Consider the following 21688-nt stretch of genomic DNA (forward strand, 5'->3'; position numbering starts at 1 on the left):
GGACATCCATAGGCATCATCTTGTGTCGTTCTAGAAGCTGCCTGCTTATGAAAAGCCAGTTTTCAGCGTGCAGTGTGCGTCCAACCCGGACTAGATGTGCTTCAGTCCAGGTAGAAGAGTTTGCCTTGCAGCTTGGGAAACAAATGTGTGTGTGAGGAGGCAAGCCTGCACGGGATTAGCAGGTTTTCTGATATCTTGTCCTATCACCTCGGTTCACTTACTTAAAGGAGACATCAGCCCATCCCTGTGCACTGTACGCTCCGCTCACACGCAAACAGAACCTAAGTCTGTGTGCTCTGAGGATACTGTGTCTAGGTAGCTTAGCTGGTTATTTAGGTGAGGGGCAGAGATGCAATGTGTAAAGCGACGTGTCTGCGAAATCCAGTAAGCTGGCGAGCCAATGCAAAAGGACGCATGGTTGTAAAGACAAACTGCGAGAGCGAGGAAGACAGACGGGGAGAAAACAGGTAGATCTCAAACCTGAAAGCGAGAACACAGGTTGGCAGATGGTTTAGTAGGAGCGCGTGCCAGAACATCGGCTGCTACAAAACAGAACAGTGTCTTGGTTCAGCCCCCCCGCCAACACACACACATCCCTGCAAGTCAGAGGCTGGCTCTTCTACTGTAACCCAGCCAGCACATGAAAACAGGCACCAACAAAGAAGGCAGTCTCGTCATCAGAACAAAGATGGCTGCTCGGTGGCGTGCCTTGGAGCAGTGATTGTCGGTGTCAGAGGGAGTCCTTTCATGTTTCCGGAGATGCCAGTCAGCTACACACACACACTTTGCACACACACACAGGCACAGTTTAAACGGGGTTACATAAAGCGGGTGTCAGATTTAGATGACAGTTTAGATGTTAGGTAGTTGGGTGTGGGTTACGTGCGCGGGGAGGCAAAGGGGGGGGCAAGTCAAGCTGGCGTCTCACAGCTCGCTGTAGGAGCTCAGCTCAGCGGCGGTGACACGTTTAGTCATCTATTGTTTTGTTGCATGAAGAAACTTGTCAAGATCAGCATTTAATAGCTCCTCAGCATGCTTTTAAGTGTTCTCACCTGGAAAAGGTAGCCGCGAGGTGGCTGGCACCCTGAATTAGCTCTCTGAAGTTCAAAATGAAATGATATTGCTGGGGATGTTTCTTGAGTGGTGGGTGTTGGAGTGTGTGTGTGTGTATTTGTGTCAGTTACATGAGAAAGCAAGAGGGAGGAACATAAATGCTATTAGTGCAAGTGGAGCTATTTTTGTGGGGGCTTTCATGATAAACAATAAAGAATAAAAAGTAGTTAGGCTCATCATCATTTGCATAGCTGTACAAGCAAGGCTGTGGCCATAGAGTCAGCATTCAGGGGGAGGACATTCTGGTGGTGGTTTACCATAGAAAAAACAAAACATTTTGAAAACTGATATCCATTCTAAGGTATTTTGAAATTAATTATCATATGAGGTAAACCTTTTTAGCTAATTATCTAGCTAATGCATTGGAGTTATGATAGCTAGCTAACGTAGTGACAAGACAAGAACCATTTAAAAAATTACCACTTTTACAAAAAAATGCATTCTTGTTCTTTCACTTTTCCATACATTTGATCAAAATGAAATAGACAGTATTTGACATCTCTGACATTGTACCTAGCTACAGCAGTTGAGCAGCGGCTTTCTGTGGGCTATCACTTGAACAAACCATATGTAGAACTGCAGTACACCGTAAATAAAAATCAGTACTCATATCAATGGAAAGTTTTTCAGTTAAGTTGGATGAGAGCTTTGCTGATGGTTTTGTCAGACAGTTGTGCATGGTTGTCTATTTTAAATACATTTTTTAGATCAGTTTATTGAGTGGGGGACATTTTTCTTGAGACCTGTCCCCCCCAATATATTATGATAAATATGAAGCTATATCTGTTTCTCTGTTTTTGTAAAGACTTCTACTCTTAAGGATTTAAATCGCTCCTGATCTCAAGCCCCTCTCAGTTTTCATCGGCCGTGTTTTGTCCTTTCACCTTGTATATCAGTGTCCCTGCACTGCAATAAAGAGACAGTGTTTCTACACATAAACACATACTTGCTCACACAGACACACACACTTAACTCCCTCCACTCTCTGTCACCACTCCGCTCGCCTTATTACTGGCAGGAAGGCGGGCTCCATGTTAAAATGGCAAGCTCAGCCGCTAACCTGAACAGTGGTGTCTGTAACCCGCTGCTAATTAAACCCACAAGGCAGCAGCCAAGTGTCTTCGTCTCTATTTAATGTACACACACACGCGCGCACACACGCACAGTGGATTCAGGCAGGCCCCTGGCCCCTGGATAGCCAAGCTCCCATCTACCCCTCCACATGTCTGCTGCACTGTGACAAGACCTTTAAAACGGAGGGCATTACTTATGCACTACCACCATGGGGAGAGAGTGTGTGTGTGTGTGTGTGTGTGTGTGTGTGTGTGTGTGTGTGTGTGTGTGTGTGTGCTTGTTTGTGCACAGTAGTAGGTGTACAGCAGTTACATATGGCTGCTTCTTCCTCTCTTTGTATATGTGTATGTGTTAGTTTGGCTAGTCTAGTGTTGGTGTGTCACATGTAGACAGTTAGGGGGCCTAACTTGCTCTCTTCTATAGCCCCTGATAATACACACAGACAATTAGCACAAGTGTATCATCCATACATGCTGGCTTGAGTAGATTTATTATTAGGTCCTTGGTGGACGTTGATGGCCTATACATATTCATACACACAGCTGTGGGGAAAAACCTTTGAGATGTTTTGCTCCCTTCTCTTTAAGAGAAACTGCAGCATCCAATAAAAAGAAAGTCTTTATCTGGGGGATGAAAAACAACGGCTGTGTCTCACCTCTCCCTTCCTCCCCCTCTTATTTATCAGTCTCTTTAGTTGCTGTTATTTGCTCTGATTTCTCCGCTACATCTCTCAATCCTCCCCTCCACCACCACCCCCCTTCATCACATGAGAAATTCCCTCTTCAAGGCAGAAATCAATGTTCCTCTAAAGCGGGGCATGAACAGTAAACACAAACAGCAGCCAGCCAAGCCTGACAGTGAGACATGTAACCTCCGCCTCTCGGTTTAAAGGATTGTACCTGGTTGTTACAGTTAAGATGAGTCACTCTTGGGTTTTTTTTTTCTGTTTACATTTTCACCTGCATCTTGTTTAGATTTGTTTATGATTAGAGGCAACCAAAGGATCAGAGCTACAGTGTAATGATAATTTTCTCATGAGTATATGGGCTTGGAAGGGGATGAAATAACAGATAAGAGTAAAGGGATTTTTATGTAATTAGAGAAGACAGTTTATAGCTCAAAGAGAAGAGAAACACAAAGTGCTTTTTTTTGCCTGCATCTCAGTAAATAAGGTGGTCTTTCATTATTGTTTTCTGTCTGCCCGTCTGTGTCTCCCCCTCCTCCTCCTCTTCCTCCTCCTCCTCCTCTTTTTGTCTTTGTGTGGCATTATTAATGCACAGTAGGACATGCTGCCATTTGAATATTTCATAAATGCATGTAGTAATCTGCCTGTAATCACCTTCCTAACTGGCCAGCAGTAGATGAAGGTGTGCAAGTGTGTTGGCTGGAGGGGCTGTCGAGAGGCCGTAGAACAATCGCGCGTCAAAATAAAAGAAAAACAAGCTGCTTGTCGATGAGAGGCAAACTTAATAAAGATCCCCCCCCTTTTTTTTTGTAATGAGGTATCTTCAGGGACAGCGAGCAGGCCGTGCTGTGCTTTTGAAGCAGCTGTAATTCATGACACACGCCATACATCAAGTGCATAAGATAGCATTATGGGCAGTGAAATGAAAAGGGTATTTGCAACATTAGTTCCCTCATCCTGCGAGGGACGTGATTAAATGATTAATGTAATGCCCCCTTTTTGCATGCGCATTCTGAAACAGCAATTAGGCACAGGGCTGGAGAAAATGCACCAGCTCGTCCCTCCCCTCTCCGCCGTCGCTATCCCTCATCCGTCCTCTGTCCCCCCCCCCCCCCCACCTTTCTTAATGCTACCTCATTCTTGATTTATAATGAAACATTTCTGAGCATTAGACCTGAAATGGTTACAAAAAAATATAAGCAGGGATGAGATGGAATGATTTTAAATGGTGTGCGGTGTAATTGAAAGGTACAGAGCTATTGTGATTACAAATGTTCTATTCAGCTTTTGATTGGCAGGCCAAGAGAAGGCGGCTCAATGAGTTCTTGTTTTTTGCACGTTGCAGATAAACAAGAAGTGAGGGGTTTGGGAAGAGAATAGAGGATATGTGGTTGGGGAGTGTGTGTTTCGGTGTGTTTTTTTTTACTGTTTGTGCTAGTTCACGATAATGTAAGCGTGTGTGTGTGTGTGTTCTCAGATAAAGTGAAAGCCAGTGAGAGAGGGAGATTTTGTACTCCCTCTAATGCACTGGAGGCAGCGCTGTAAATGATCATTGAAGGGTCTGCAAGCTAACCTATAATTACTGGAGATAAAGTGGCAGCTCTGGCATTTCATAAGCATGCCTCCTCAAAGCTTGCTTTGTGAGTTTGTCACCAATGATCATTTAGATAGAGGCTCATTACCCAGCATCACAACACTTTAGAAACCCCTTTTTCGCCCCATATTTGTGTGTGCGCGCGTCTGCATATGTGCGCTTTAGCAGGAATAAAGGTCTATCTTAATGGCGAGGCTCTTTTGTGTCCTACAGACGAAATCCAATCAAGACAAAAACCCTCATTGACTGTTATGGCTGTCTGGCTGCCTTTTTCTTCTAATGAGGCGAACACACCAGATACATTTAATATGTCTGCTGCCAGATAATGCACCTTCAGTGGAAAGAGCTGCTTTTGTGTGTCAAATGTTGCCGGTGTTAAATTGTGTGTATTGTTTTCGGTAAACGAAGGAGACAAAGCCGTTCTGCTGGGCTAGCATCTTTTATTCTCTGTAAAAAGCAGCGGCAGCACTCAGGGTGGCACTGAAGTTAGCCATCTTAACTGACGCAGGCCTATTGTCATGTTAAACATGGCGCCACACACCGTCATGTTACTTCTAATTACCTCATTTCACTGTGGAACAATGGCTTCTAACAGAATCCTATAGATGATTGTCCCAGTATAGAAATATTATCATTAAAATTAAACAGTGGTGAAGTTGATACTGTAATTATCATCCTCTACAATTTGGATCACAGTGAAAATGAATGTTCTTCTGTTAGCTTTGACACATTGGATAGATTTTGAAGCTGGTGTGTAACATCTCCATCTGTCTGTCCTTCCGCCTCCAGGCACCTAAACAGTGAACATGCCCTAGATGACCGGAGCACAGCCCAGTGTAGAGTTCAAATGCAAGTGGTACAGCAGCTGGAAATACAAGTAAGTTCTTCCTCTCAGGTAATAAAGAGCAAAAACACACCTGAGTTGGAACAAAGTTTGATGTATTGTTACATTTGTCCCATTGTCTCATTTTACTAAAGCAAACCCATTTCTCATTTAAACCAGTCAAAACTTTATTTTTTGAAAGTTGTTTGAGCACGAGGAAGGCCACACTGTGGTCTGCTTAATACTTCCAGACAAGCAGGACCTGCTGAATTCAACAAAGCCACTAAACAAAGGAATCCTCAGGCCTTACAACCAAAGCCATTATGGCTGTTTTAATTGAATTAAGCGTGTGCTTTATTTTCTCTGCTTTCTTTTTTTTTTTCTTTCTCTTTTTCTTTCCAATTAATAGCGAGCGCATCTCTCCCGGTCTGCTGTGTTAATTAACTGCACTTTGCACCTGAAGAAAGCTCAAAAGGAGGGAACTATTTTCAGTAGGTGGAGCGTGACCTTATTAAGAAGTCATGCTGGCTAGATAATGAGAGCGCTGATTGAGCGACATTATTACTCAGCACTGCCGACAAGCATTCCTCTTCCTTTAGAAACAAATAGATATGTATGTTCAAACAAAGTGCCAGCTGGAAATGTTCAGTCCGGGTCTTCAGACTTTAGCATTGTAGTGTGTTTTGGGTCAGAGCTAATGAGTTCTCCTCAATATATAAAGTTAATAAAATGGGTTTGTACTCTTGGAAATATTACGGATATATTGTGATGGCAAAAGTTTACAAAGAGATCCAACTCTTAAAGCTAGACTCCTAAGGCCCAGCACTTCCTCCACCCTTATTTTCTGGTCGGATAAACAGTTTTCGTTTAATTGTTTGGCATCTGGTTGGATCTTAAAAGTCAATACATTCTGTTGGCGTGTAAATCAAAAAAAGGATTCTGTTATTTATTTGATTTTACTTCATTTTCTGTGTTATGTTGTTCATTGCAAACCAAAGCTATTGAAGCCTGAGCTTTACAGTGTGACCAATTACAGCGGTGCACTTGTGTTGTCTGTCCTGTCTCTTCTCTTTTCTTCTTCTCCCACCATCCCTCTCTTCCTCTCTTTTTTTCCACGAGAGCCGTCACTAGTAATGAGGCCCAGCTCAGCGCATGTATGTGTGGGTGCGTGTTCGAATGCATGTGTACTTGCTTTGCTCTGTTTCTCTGTGTGTTTGGTCCTCGTGTGTGTGTGTGTGTGTGTGTGTGTGTGTATATTAAGGGTGTTGGTGGGGGCGTTGAGCCTTTCACATGGTCTAGTCCCTGTCACTCCCTTAGAATTAGATTGATGATAGGCGATGGCCGGGGCCACTAACTGGACCGGGGAGGCGGGGCCACCTGGCACCCTGTTTGGAAGACCCCTTCACCTCTCGGCAGCTGCTGGCTGCGCTCCATCCCCCTAACAGTGTCCACAGGACTTTGAGCAGACACTCAGGACCACCTAATTTATGGCCCGACTAGCTTGTTACTGTCAGAACCTCGCTGACCTAAATTTTTGCTATTGACAAAAAGATGAAACGCTATTTGTTTTGCCTCACCTGTCTGCACCCTTTCCCCTCTCCCTCCCCCAGCCTCTCATATTCTACATTACCAGCAGAACTGCTTGGTTTATATCAAACCTTTTCTTTATTTCTTAAACCTCAGTGGAGTCTCATGTCTCAGATTCTTCATCCTCCTCTCCTCTCCTCTCTCTCCTCTCCTCTCCTCTCCTCTCCTCTCCTCTCCTCCGCTCTAATCTCCTCTAATGTACTCTCTTCTCCCTCTCTCTTAACAGCTTTCTAAAGAACGTGAGCGTCTTCAGGCGATGATGGCCCACTTGCACATGCGGCCCTCGGAACCCAAGTCATCTCCCAAACCAGTGAGTGCATATTGCTCTGGCTACCGTAAACAAGCTTTGCTATGAATGAGTCCCCCCCCAACACACACACACACACACACACACACACACACAGAAAATGAACAGTTTAACCCACCTGGCAGTTGAACGAGAAGATGAAAAGGTGGGAATGGGATTTTCTAATACCGAGTTACATCTGCTTCTTATCGGTATTGTGCTCGGTGACAGGACAATAGAGTTTGGAAAGTGTGTTAGATGGCAGAGCGGTGGAGTCCTTGGCTAAAACGCAGGGTCATTTCTTTGTGATGGATATAATAGCCAAAACAACCTGTTGGCTGCTGATGACTGTTTGGCTCGATGGCCGCAGTGGTGCTCAGAAGTGGAATGAGAGAGGAGAAGATGTGTCATTTTAACAACAAACACCTGAAAATTACACCCACGAGTGGCGAAGACGGTGCAATGTTGACATTAATACCCACACTGCTGCTGAAATTGGTTACAGAAAAAAAAGAAAAAAAATCAAAAAAATTGTGAAAGGGGTCACTGAAGGAGGAAAATGATGTCACTCTACATTTTCTCTCTTTTCGATTGAATGATTACGGCTGCATTTCTTCCCGTCCTGTATTTGAATTTAATATTAAGATGATACACTTTTTGGCAAACATTATTTCCTCCCAGTTTCAGACGTTTTGAAATATTTGAGAGCCAAACATTGTTAGCGTGTTTCTGCTGCTTAGTAAGTGCCTACTTTCAATAGCATAATTTCCCTCATCACCTCTCATCATAGAATGTAGATAATCACAAGATAGCATAATTATCCCATAATTCCATCAGGAATCAAACTCCCTTTTTATTATTCAATCTCTCTCCCTCTGTGTGTGTCTCTTTCTCTCTCTCTCTCTCTTTCTCTCTCTGTAGCTTCTTTTTTTTTAATCTTCAAAACTCCAGCAGCTTGGTTCCATCTCGTCCAATAAAGCATTTTTGCAGCCTATAATCCACGCCTGAATATGAATGAATGATGCTAATGAAGTATTGCATTACATAAAGCACACATGAAAGAGCAGCTAATTGCATTTGATGGTGGGGGCAATTCAGACAGAATTCTTAAACGAACAGTTAAGTCCTCAGTTTTAAGGCTCCCCCAATTCTTAAAAAAAAAAACATTTTGAAGGGGAGGTGAGAGGAAGATTCAGCGTGTGGAATGACATGTGTGTGCGAAAGTTAATACATGCAACAAAAGAGATGGCAGCATGTATTTACACCCAGTGGGATCACACTGACACATTTCATAAATATGAAAAGTTTGTGTTAGCCTATCCTATTTTTTTCATTAGCAAAGCCCGGGAAGAAACCAAAACCAGACGAATGCTAGACACCAGTGCACTGTCTTCAATATGACCCCATTTATTCCCCCGAATCACACTTCATTAAATGCTACCTTTCGGTCATGCCATCGATTGGGTGAGAATCAAAGTTAGCAAGGCTGCAAGTTGGGAATAATAAGATCTCTCTCTCCCGGTATTCAGATGAGCGAGAGGTGACAGAGGGCTCTCTCTGCCATCCATTTCACCGTAATCAATTCTGTTTCACACAAAAAGACGGGATGGCACGCCTGCAAACATGTCACGCTTGTTGCCAGGTCTCGTAGTTGAAGAGGCGGCAAGAAGGACAGGAAATAATGTTTTAAAGTTATAAATATACATGCTCGAATGCACACACGCAAAGGCATTTATTTTGAATTTAGTTTGCATATTTTGAGAAGTTTTCCGCCGTGCAGTGCGTGAATGTTTGTCAAATTGCCTTTTGAGGAAAACGCAGTTGTTATTCTATGATGCAGGCACACTGTCATGACCTCAAACATTATGAATTAAACAGGGATTTACACTGTGGCACACAACCAAAAAGTTAATACAAAGAGAATTAGCTGTGGATATAATCAGTCAGACATATTGATACAGATGTATATACTTTCTCTATCCCATCAACTCTCATCCTTATTCTTCGTACTCAGCCAAGCTCTGTATCTGCACCCAGCCCTTGTCCCAGCACATCACTATAGCAGCTCATTACAGCTAAGTGGGCATATAATTATCATCCGAAAAGCCCTACATCCACCGGAGTCTCTCAAACTTGACATTTCATCGTATTTATCAACACATGCCACAAATGACCGCCGATACCTTCCTTCCTCAGCCTCGCTCCTCCGTCTCTCAGCGCCTTCGGCCCCCCATTTCCCTTCCATCTTTCAAGTCGGTTCTAATTCAAACTCTCGCAAACGGATGCATTCCACTTGTAGACTCACAATTAAGGCAATTTGGTTTGAATATGTAACGATGTCATTACCATTCCAACTAAATTAGCGCAGAGACTAAAAGGTCAGTTAGGAATTTTCCAGTCGGTTAGAGCCTCTCACATGAGATTTGGGAAGCAAACGCAAAAGTGGTGGAAAAAGCTGGACGATTAGCGAGCACAGTTGGCATTCGTGCCAGAGGTGACTGACGCTCTCTGGTCCCTAATGTTGAAGGAGTGGAGGAGACAAAGACGGAGTGAATGTGAGTGTGTCTGGAGTCATCAGAACTGCACATGCACATTTTCGAAAGAGAAAGAACATGAACTTCTATGTGTTTTAATTCCTCATCCACTGGATGTCTCACCAGATTAGGGGAGATAGATACATCAACTGTAATCTCTGTCAGAGTAATAATGACTTCCAGTTGTGTTGTCGATGATGTCTCAAGGTCTGTGATTATAAGTGCCCAGCCACAGACTCTTTATAATACAGTCTACAACTCTACCTATCAAATAAGGCTTTTAAGAAAATAATACTTGCTTGGCACATACAATAATTTAGATTGCATTGTTAATTATTTAGAATTACCTTTTCCATAGTTGGCTGTCCTGAACAGGTGACTCCTCTCTCTCTCTCGAACCTCTTTCACACTGGAGTAGTGACCCAAAAGTTTCTCTGATGCAGCCGCTTCTATCTTGTATTCAAAGTGGAGCTCATTTAAATTACTTTAGGTACTTCTGGGTAAACTATAGTAATATATCATTAATCTACATGTATATAAGTAAAAAGTACAGTATATGCCTTCAAAATGTTACGAGGAGAAGTAAAAAGTAGCAGAAGATATCATTCATAATAATATTCATGCAAAGTACCGCAAAATTGCACTTTACCACAGTAATCGGGTATACTGAACTTAGTTATGTTCCACCGCTAGTTATTTTAATTTTGACGCGTCAGATCCAAATATTGGTTATCGGTAGACCCCTAATGCTCAAGAGAAAGGCTTGTATGGTTTAGAAAAACATCTACATAGTTGTCAGGATTCAAGCCCTTTAGTTCCTCTTGATCAGAAAAATATTTGAACATGACGGTAGACCATAACCAAAAAATGGTGTATTCAATTACAGTGTATCATCCATTCCAGCACAACGAAATAAAAGAGTCGTAGATGTAGACTCAAGTGTTTCTGTGGACAGTAATGGCCTGGTATTTACCCGTGATGCAGTATTAGTCTTGCAAATTGTTCAGTCAGTTGGGTCTAATTACTTTCTCCCATGGCGCAGGCCACTCACTGGTTCCACCTGTACTAACAGGAATGTTGGCTGAGGTAGCTTCAAGTTGCTGCCAATGTCTCTGGTAACAGTAGTAATTCCAGGCTCACTGTAGTAACTTCAGCCTTCATACAAAGGGCAACGTAATGTCATGACTAGGGTTGTGCCTCTGGACCAGGGTCGATCGATTCACACCTACAGCAAACAAGGTTTTAACTCGCTTATTGCCTCAGCGTGAAAGGATTATGGGTGGTTGTAGTGGGGAGACAAGCGGGGGGTGAGGGAGGGTGGGAGTGATAAATAGAGAGATAAAGAGAGATGGGGCCGGGATAACACGGAGGCTGATCGTTGGATAATCTTGAACAGCGTGCTCTAATTAGAATTCTTATGATACAATTTGGTGGTTGTAATTAGTGGAGATGGGCTGGCTCCTCTCCACGAGGCTTGTTAGTGGAAACACAGCTGTGTTAGAGAGGGGGAGAGCAGACACTCGGCACTGTCAGAGAACCCACAAAGTAATGCCTTCCTCTATCTGTCTCTCCCTCCCTCCTTCCCTCCTTCCCTCCTCCCGCTCGCTGCTACTGTCTTTCCTCTGCCCCAGCTCAACTTGGTGTCCAGCGTCACCATGTCCAAGAACTTGCCCTCAGCTTCACCTCCCAACTTACCTCAGACACCCACTACGCCCACAGCGCCGATCACACCCATGGCTGCCATGCCTCAGGTGCCGTCAGTACTGGGAGGAGCAAATGTCCCCAGCATGGGAGCCATGCGCCGACGCCACTCGGACAAATACTCCATGCCCCTTTCGTCAGGTAGGACCAACTACTCAGAGCTGCATGTTACACACAACGCGTGCACACACACACACACACACACACACACACACACACACACACACACACACACATACAGTCAGTGCAGATAAATCATGTCAAGCAAATGTGTTTGCAGTATGTTCAAATACATGTAAATCCCCAAAAGACATGATAAAAGAATTTGATTTTTGTAATCTGAGGAAAATTTACTTCCTAATTTGCTTGTATAAAATGTGAAATGACCCTGACACACACATACACACAAACACACACACACACACACACACATAGACAAACACGACACACGAATATTAAATTGTGTCACTGATTTGACTTGGATCAAAATCCAATTCAGACTTTGTTGACTTGATTGTTTTCCCTTTAAACTGAATTTATATTCATATTTAATGACATCATAATGTTGAAATAGCAAATTACATGTGATACCACAACCTTGAGCGCTGCACTGTTGATATTACACAATAGTGGTGTACTTTTTTAACACACACAGACATGCATGTGCACAGACACTGTTTCGCGTGCGCGCACACACACACACACACACACACTCCGAGTTAGGGGCTTGTTGGTCTTAGCACTGCGTGATGTCTGGCTGGTTTATAAAAGCAATCCTGTGTTTAATCACTCTATATGTAAATAGACAAGAACTTCCTCTGTGCATAAATATTGTATGAATGTTAATTAAGTTCAAATAATGGTGAAAAAATACAATATTTATTACATTAAGACATTCCATGTATTAAGCTTTGCATTTTAAACGGTCTGTCTTTGATGTTTATATTTACTCTCTCTGTGTTTAGTGTGAAGACACATAAATTATTCAACTTGAGCCTAACTAACTACACGGATCTCATTTTATGGATGTATTAGTGTTTAAGATCTCTCACGAGAGAGATTAATTAAAAATGCATTTTGTTAGACATGGAAAATGCTGATTTGATGTGCCCCCTCTAACCCCCCCACCCCACCCTCTTTTTCTCCCCTCCCCTCTCTCCTCTTTCTGTCCACCTCCCCCTTTTAATTTGATGAAACCTTGAGTAAATTCAATACCTAAAGGAATAAAATTTACCAATTATTTCAGGTGGTGACACAGTATTTATTTTTCCAGAGATCGCCCCAAACTACGAGTTTTATAAGAACGCAGATGTCAGACCGCCATTTACTTATGCAACCCTCATAAGACAGGTGAGTGGGAAATAAATTAACTTTGCCTGATTAGATTAAAATTAATTGCTGCATGAATCATGGCAGCTCGCTCAATCCGTTGCTGTGTGTGCGTGTGTGTGCATGTGTCAGTTACGTGGTCTCGTTAGTAAACCATTATTTGATGTCATCTCATTTCAGGCTATCATGGACTCTGCCGACATGCAGTTAACGCTTAATGAAATCTACAGCTGGTTCACACGCACGTTCGCCTACTTCAGACGCAATGCTGCAACTTGGAAGGTAACCTTGATGAACCCCCACGCAGCCGTCCACCTCTTGCACCCCGCTGTGCCCTTTCACTCCTCTTACTGTAAAGACTACTCCTTCATCTCGCTGGTGAAGTCAAAAACAGAACCTCAAGTAAAGCACATATTTACTCAGCCCCTCCAACGGAGCCCCCTCTTATTTATTTTTTCCGCCATTCTGCCTTTTCTGTTTGGAAATGACAGCCGGAAGAATTATTCTGCCTCAGATATCGTTTTCTAATTTGGTGCAATTAATAGCGGAGGCTTGGCGTGGAGAGGAGAGGTGCTCTGACGCACTAATTATACAGCAGCCACTCCATCATCAGCACCTTTTGTTAACAGAGACACCCCACCTCCTACTCCTGAAACCACCTTCTCTCGCATATCATTGGTTAATTATGAAGAAAGATGGCTGTTTGCCTGTTAACCAGCTCTCAGCCGCATGAGGCCGGATACGCATGCACACAGGAGCTCACATGTACACACCCACAAACACATGCACTGCGTCTGGGAGAGGGGTTAAGGGTGTGTTCATGTAGAACTAAAGCAGGCGAGGAAAGTGAGAATTGGCCTGTCATGGAGGGAGCACTCTTTATTTACCCTCACAAAAGAGCCCATTTGTATATCTGTCCCGACAACTTTATTGTCCTGTCTGCCTCCACAAAGATGGTAAAAAATGTCTCTTCCAGCAGCACCCGTTTTAACCAGAAGTGTGTCTGCCTGCTGATAAAGAAAGCCTCGCTCGAGCGTCGTCGCCGTTTTATCCCGTGGACCCCGCACGTCATCCGTTAGCCGCCTTTTAGCCTTTGTGGCTGCACAGAGGACTGGAGGGAAAACTCAAAACCAGCCGCTCATCAGTATGCAAGACATGGCGCAGCACTAGATTTAGCAAAGTGAATTAATTTGGATTTGGGATGCAAATGAAGCACATGGGCGTGTGATCACCAATTCAGGAGGGCATGCAAAAAGGATCGGTGCCCTTTTCCAGTTTGTTAGGTACAGTACGAACCATGTTTTGCTGCGTAATAATGTTGTGACAAGATATGTTCTCATGTGGCTGTTGTCACATTCGCGGCACTAAACAACACAACACACATGCAGATGCCCCTTTTTAGAATAATTTCTTTCTTTTTTTGGTTTCCTTTGTTCCTGTGGTACAACAGCAAAGATATCACGATGACATTAAAAATATCTCGGCGTCTCCCACCCCGCACAATAACCGAGGTGATCTATTTACATCTACAGCTCCGCAATTCCCTTTGTAAGTATTAGTGGGATGATCAGCGATGGGCTTGTCATTTGATTAACGGGGGGAATTTGTTTTGGGTTTTTTTTTAAGAAAAAAATGGGAGAGAAAAGAAAGATATGAAAGGTAGTTTAATATCTCAGCTTGGTCTCATCAGCTCAAAAGAAGGATCTACCCCCCCACCCTCTCTCTCTTTTTCTCTCACCCCAGAAGCTTATTAGTTCTAACTATATAGCATGCATAATAAAACTGCTCATTTGCTCATTAATATTAAAATTATCATATTCAGAGCCATGGGCATTAAGATCAATCAAATCCTGGGATTTTCAGGTCAGATGCGAGATCTGCTTATGAGTTTTTTTTTTTTTCCTTTCTTTTTTTTCTGAATCCCTTTTCTTGCAGAAGGAGCAGTACACAGCAAGCTAAAGGAGATGATAAATATGAGAGGCAGGGATATTAAAGCCAAGGTTATTATTTGTAGAGTCTGATGCATGTTTTAATTATGGTCATATGGTCATATTAATATTAGAGGGCTTTTTATTTTTCGTTTTCCTTCTTTTGCAATTAATGAAAACACCTCACTGGTCTACTGTATGACGGATATAGCATGATTTAATTTAAACGCATAATAAATTCGACAGATAAGCGTGTCATGGAATCATGTCTTCAACACCAGATGTGACACCACATGGAGGATATTTGGACATATAGATGTCATGTACAGTTCACCTTAATCCTCATTCACACGCTCTCAAACACACACACAGACACACACACACACACACACACACACTGACAAAACGGCCTCCAGATGACTGTCTTTCTGTCATCTTTAAAGCGATGTGTCCATTAAGAGAAATGCTTTTTCTGGAGCAGAAAGGGTTACTGACATCACCATTATCAAGGCCGGCATTACCACTTCTGTCACCACCATAAGCCATTCGCTATGCTGATTACCTCCTTTTAGCCTACTTACTCTGATTGATATGTACTGTGTGCAGGACTTGTAAGAGCATTCGCTCTCACTCAATTTTTACTAATTAAATCAATGGTGCGTGAATGTTAAGAATTTCTTCAAAATGCAAGAAAAAAAATTCAATTTCCAAGCCTTCTTTTTTTTTTTTTTTTTGACAGTTAATGAATGAATATGATTGGTTTTACCTCATCCCTCTGACCTGTGTCTCTGCAGAACGCCGTCCGCCACAACCTCAGTCTGCACAAGTGCTTTGTGCGTGTGGAGAACGTGAAGGGGGCGGTGTGGACGGTAGACGAGGTGGAGTACCAGAAACGCAGGTCGCAGAAGATCACAGGGTACGAATTCTGTCACCTCGCCTCAGATCTAGATCTGAAGGTCGATGACATCTGGAGGATCACAGAGAATCAGTGGCCCTAAATTCTGTTCTTTCTCTTCTTTGAAACACACCTCTGTCTGTCTCTCTTTTCTGCCCCTCTCTTTCTTTATACATACGGTCTAGTCTCTGTTCTTTAGTTACTGATATCTGATATTTCCTTACAATGTTTCCAGGAGCCCATCACTTGTCAAGAACCTGCCCTCCAGTCTTGGTTATGGAACTGCACTAAACGCCAGCTTACAGGTACGAACCAAAAGCCTCAGTGAACCTCTGACTCACCGGCTGCCTGCGTGTTTGACTGACAGGCAGGACTGCTGCCTGACTGATTGACCAATTGAGTGACTGAATGAGTGTGAACAATAGGCCTCCACATTAGCACTCACACTCATAAGAGCAAGTTTCTTTTGTCAGGCTCTTTTCTCTGCTCTTGTGTTTCTATATCTCTTCCCTCACCCCTTCCTCTCTCTCTCTCCTGTGCCGTCAGACTCAGTTGGCCACCCTGTGGTCGGAGCAGGAAGCAGCTCTCCCTCCTTCTTTCCCCTCTTTCCTCCCTCTTTCGGCTACAGCAGCCACCCTAGATTGATAGCGGCATGTGCAAATGCAAGGGCATGTGCATTAATATTTATCTAAGCTGTCATAAATGATTTGGCTTCATAGTGTACGCTGGCGAGGTGCTCATGGCAAAAACTTTAAAAATTTAATCACTGTATATAACTTTAATGCGCAGCAGGCGAAAGTGTCAGGAGTTTTTTATTATTTTGAGGTAAAGTTTTCGGGGGGACTTTTTTTTTTTTTAAATAGCCACACCACACAAGGGTATATGAATGGCAGCTGGGGGGAGGTAGTTGTCAGGAAGGTGTCACAGGGGGAAAAATAGCCCGCAACAGCATGAGACAACTGTGTTTTAATAATTACTACGTTAAATCTTACCTTTCCCTCACCTGACAGTTTTTCCTCCTCTCTGCTCTCAAACACCTAACCTGCCTTACCAACAACCTCCCCGCAAACTCTAATCCTCCACATTTCATCTCCTTCTCCCCGTCTCCTCCTGCAGGCTGCCCTGGCAGAGACCTCCCTGCCTTTGCTGGGGACCCCCGGCCTCATGAACAGCGGCTCCACGGGCCCAATGGGAGGCAGCTGCCACGGTCTCCTTGGCGGTGACCCGTCTGGCTTGATGGGCGGGAGTCCGCCAGGGCTGTTGGGCGGGAGCCCACCGGGACTGCTGGGCATCAGCCCACCTGGCACGCTGAGCGGCAGCCCCCCGATGCTGATGCAGTCAGCCCACGAGGAGCTCAACGGCTCGCTCGACCACTTGGACACCAACGGACACAGCAGCCCCGGATACTCCCCACCAGCACACATGTAAGTTTCTTCAGATGGAGTGTGGAGTGTGTAATGTGTGTGTTGCAGCTACACACAGCATGCAGCTATATTATAATGACATGATGACTAGTAGAGCTGCACAATGTGGTAAAAAAAAAAAAAAATCATATGACCATTATTTTGACATATTGTGATTGAAATGATTCATGAATATGTGACATCTGTTGGAGTCAAACATTCTTTCTTACATCTGGATCAAAAGATTTGTTGGCCAGGGCATCTCTGCAGCACTACAGTATTTCATGGTGATGCTGTTTTGTCACACATTTTTGCAGCTTCAAGGATTTGGATATTGCACTTGGCCATTCTGTGATTTCCATAACATTCAAATACATTTTGAAGCCCTGCTGTTGAGGGTTCATTATTTACTGTTTTAACTGAAAAATAGAATTAATTGGTGCATTTTTGATCATTTAAAAGAAAAAAAATAATCAAGTGAAAACAGAGTAAAAATAATTTTTTTCACTTAACCGCTTTGGAGATTTTGTATTGTTACATTGACATTCCATTATCAGTTACTGTAAAGTGTGCTCAGCAGTGTCTTCTTCCTACAAGAAACCCAGTTTTTGGATGCATGGGTTGAGAAAATCTGGTCCAATTTTCCTTCAAACTTATCTGCTTCTTTTAAAAAAAAGAAGATCTAGATGTATATTTATCAAAATACAGAGTATTGGATCATATCCCAAACTTTAGAGTCCACTGAGTGAACACCTTTCACCTCTAATCCCTCCCTGCTCTCTCAGTGCAGTATATGAGAGATAATTGTGTCACACACAGACTCACACATCTCACATTTTTATGAGGAGCTATGTAAGAATGCACCACATGTTCAACCCCCTGTCCCCCCACCTCCAACTCCTCTCCTACACTGAGCTTGCTCGCTGTCCTTTCGCCCTTTGTTAGTTTAATTGCCTTATATTAAACCCACAGTACCAGTATGTTCTTCAGTTCCCCATGACCTGGGGGCAAGGTTCACTTTTCTACTATGTATTGTATCATAGGCAGAGTGCTTTCAATGGCACTGTGCTCCTACCTGGGGTGAGCCTGACGTTTTGGATAACAGTTACTTCAGAATCTATAAATAGGCTCTATTACATGTGCTTCTTTAATTACACCACCGTCTGCATTATAGGGGTTTAGCTGCTATATTTTATGCAGCACTGTTCCTATTAATATTGAGCAAGTGAAGCATTAATTACTTTAAAAATCTGCCCCCCTTTTTTCCCATCTCTGTTTTTAATGGAGTTGAGAGAGAAAGAGAGTGTTTTTTTGAAAAATTGATGCGCGAGTTTCAGGAATGTCTGAACCAAGCTGAGCCCAGTGGTGTCAACGAGGTCTGCGTGAGCCCACAGTGTGGTGAAGGTAGCATGCAGGGAAAGATTGTGGAAGTCTGGGACGATACTCATGTAGATGTTAATTTTGTTGATTATTCCCCCTTTAGTGATAAAAAAAAAAAAAATCGAGTTCAGCCCTTTATTACAATATCTTGAAAGAGAGAGATTAGCTTTTTGACAACTGCTTCAAAAGCATTTTTACTCAACTATATAGTCCATGATTAATAAAAAGTTTAGTACCTTTCATAGTCTTACAAACTGATGGCAGGGATGTCACAAGCAAGTAGCTCATGAATGTACCAGCAAAAATGTGATCAGACAAACGTCAAATATCTGCTGTTGGCAGACTGGCTGATAGGACGATGATAGTCAACGTGCTGAATATCAATACCGGTACCGATGTTCAGACAATATATCGATGCACCCCGAAGGGAAAACGCACACATGGGGCACATTCTCTGAAAAACAGAAATTACACATCGATGTTTCTCTTCTGCTGTCCATCAAAGCTCGTGTTGCAGAGTCAGCCGACATCAGCCTGTAATGGATAAAGGATGCACTCCTCTCTGAGTGAGAACAGAAGAGTGTTTGGTTAGCCCGACCACACATCTATACATTCATCTATTTGGACGTGTTTACCCCTCTCTGAAATGGGGTGTTAAGTGGAGCAAATCTGCCCAGCCCTCGACAGAATCCCAGTGTTACCACTCCCCCAGCTCATTTAACTTTTAGTAACCGGACGGCATTGACTTTCTCTTTCTCACTCGCTTTTCTCCTCCTCTGGCCACGCCGCCTTAACACCGACATGAGTGGCTACGGAGGATGAGACGCATTCATCCATCCCTCCTTCCCTCCCTCCCTCCTTCCATCCCCGCCTGCCTTTACACAGCCACGACAACCTCAAAATGGAAGAAATGTGTTTTTCATGACTGGCTTTTCCAGGATGTTGTTTAAATAATGGAGCGACTCGTAGCACTAAACTAAATAGTACATCACCTTGAAGGGCCTTTCTCAGGAGAGGACTCCTCAGCATAACTGAGGCAATCCAACAATTAGACAAACCTCGCCTTCCCCTCAACGTCTAAAGGTTAATGCTATCTGCTTAACCGCAAACCAGATCGCCCCAGGCCATGCTGGGTGTGTGCGTGCATGTGTGTGTGTGTGTGTGCATGTGCAATACACTCGTGAACACCCTCAGGGCTATCCTTAAAAGAAGTAGTACTATAAACCAGAAATTAGTAAAACTGTAAATTAGGGTCTCCTAATGTGAGCAAATGTGCTGCTTCACACAAAATTAAAACACCCAGTGGAGGATGTTTTAGTCAGTTAGCTGATTAGCTGATCACTCCAGCCATTTTTCTAGCAAAAATGTCAAACATTTGCTGGCTCAAGCTTTGTAAATGTAGAGATTTGCTGTTTTGCCTTTCAATTATGACTGTAAATGAAGAGTGTTTGGGTTTTGGACTGTTGAGTAGACCAACGAAGCCATTTGAAGCAGGGCTTTACATAATAATTATTTTCATTGATAAAGTGATTAGTTGTTTGGCCTAAAATGACAGAAAATTGGGAAAAATTATCATCAGTGTTTCCCAAAGTTCAAAATGGGGCCCACAACCCCAAAGATATCCAGTTCACTGTCATAGAGGAGTAAGGAAACCAGAAAATATTCCCATTTTATGCCTGGACCCTGCCACCTTTCTAGCTTCAAACTGTGTTATGGGGATGTTATTTTCCTCTTAGAACAGAATCTTAATATTTATATAATTAATGAGGTAATAATACAAACTCAGGAATGTCATTTTTTTCCATAACTAAATAATCAGGCTGAGTTTGAATTTCTTCTCAAACTACACACTGCCCCTTTAAGAGCTGGAATCAGATAATTTGGATTAAGCGGGAAATTGTGATGAGCATCTTTCACAAATTTTGGACATTTTATAGACTAAACAATCAATCAGTTAATCGTTAAAGAAAAATATTTGTCAGTTGCATCCCCTAATAGTAACCATCTTCATTGTGCACTCCAATCAAAGCAAGTTTAATATCACTTTATTTTATCAGCTGTATCTTGTGCTGCTGTCACATGTAATTGTTTGGTGACCACCCCACTTTGGTGTTAGTTAATGAATCACAGTGAGATGTTACGAATGTCTTTGATGCCTCACCCGTGCCTTCCCTCGCCTCCCTTTCCTACCCCCACTACCCTCTGCCGTCCTCCTCCCTCCCTGCCACACCACCTCTTCCCCCAACCTACCATTAGGCCCGTGGACTAATGACCTTATTTGCATCCCTGACATACCTCTGCATGATTGCTGGTGCTAATCTCCGATTGATGTGAGAGCAGGCATCTCGAGAACACGCACACACACGCACACATGCTCAAAGCACCACGTATTTATTACACCGCAAAGTCCAGTGTTTTACTCCTGAGTGACTCCATAATGGCAGCTAGCCATTAAGCACTAAATGGCTCATCCACATCTTTTAATAAAGTGTCAGAAAGCCTGTGAATATGCTCCTGCATATTTTTCTTCAAAGCCACACAAACACCTAATGAGCTGCGTATTCGGAGAACGGCAGAGACCTTTGTTTTGCGATACAGCTCGCATTTATCGCTGTCATTTGATGGACGTGATGCATTCAAGTACACGCAGGTTTAGATTTTTAAGTAACAGTGTCTAAAGGATGAACAGGATTTCTTAAGAGAACCAAGCAGTGGGGGTGTTATCCAAGTGTTAATGTATTTGACCACAACTCCTCAACATTCAACAGATCAACAAAATGTGGCTGCCCCCCTCCACTGTCCATTATTACTTTCACCTTTTGTTTTTTAATCAGTTTCCCAATCTTAATTGTCATAGTCTACATACTCAACAGTTGTTTATTCATGTTGGATACCAATCTATCCTCATCTACATCTCAAACACAATTCTGTAACAACACATACTTAAAACACACAAAAATACACACAAGAACTTTATTTTTAGGCCCAACTGAGACAGTCTTTAGAGCTGATGCAGATATTAGAAAAGTAAAAGGTGCCCATATCGATTTATCTGCCAACAAATGCATGCACTTTTTGCAGCGATCCCTCAAATGGGGCTATTAAATACTACAACAACACAAAAATATGTAATGGATGCAGGATGTTTCACAGTTTAAAAATACATTTGTCCAAAATGACATCAGTGGCCTGAAAATGCAGTAATCACCCCAAGCACCGTTTTCTGGCATAAATGATAAACTATAAAAGCTGTTGCTGATACAATTATCTTTTTATTGTCTAATTTATCAGTTACAGCTTTATTTGTATTATCTAAGAAAATCTCAGATCTCATGGCACTTATTGGGATTTTACTA

General features: G+C 42.8%; 1 protein-coding gene across 9 annotated transcripts in view; it reads left to right on the forward strand.

The window, feature by feature from the left end:
* The window catches only part of foxp2 (forkhead box P2), a 105817-nt gene that overhangs the window by 78041 nt on the left and 6088 nt on the right, over window positions 1-21688 (forward strand). For 7 of the 9 annotated variants that reach the window (XM_037122139.1, XM_037122143.1, XM_037122144.1 and 4 more), the window contains 8 exons: window positions 5256-5343; window positions 7103-7186; window positions 11328-11538; window positions 12644-12747; window positions 12907-13008; window positions 15449-15570; window positions 15785-15854; window positions 16666-16973. In XM_037122139.1, the coding sequence (XP_036978034.1) occupies window positions 5256-5343; window positions 7103-7186; window positions 11328-11538; window positions 12644-12747; window positions 12907-13008; window positions 15449-15570; window positions 15785-15854; window positions 16666-16973 (1089 nt within the window). The remainder of the gene's footprint in view (window positions 1-5255; window positions 5344-7102; window positions 7187-11327; window positions 11539-12643; window positions 12748-12906; window positions 13009-15448; window positions 15571-15784; window positions 15855-16665; window positions 16974-21688) is intronic. The other 2 variants (XM_037122145.1, XM_037122148.1) reach the window with 1 other exon arrangement.

This window comes from Acanthopagrus latus, chromosome 14, assembly GCF_904848185.1.
Source record: "Acanthopagrus latus isolate v.2019 chromosome 14, fAcaLat1.1, whole genome shotgun sequence".
Taxonomy (NCBI): Eukaryota; Metazoa; Chordata; class Actinopteri; order Spariformes; family Sparidae; genus Acanthopagrus; species Acanthopagrus latus.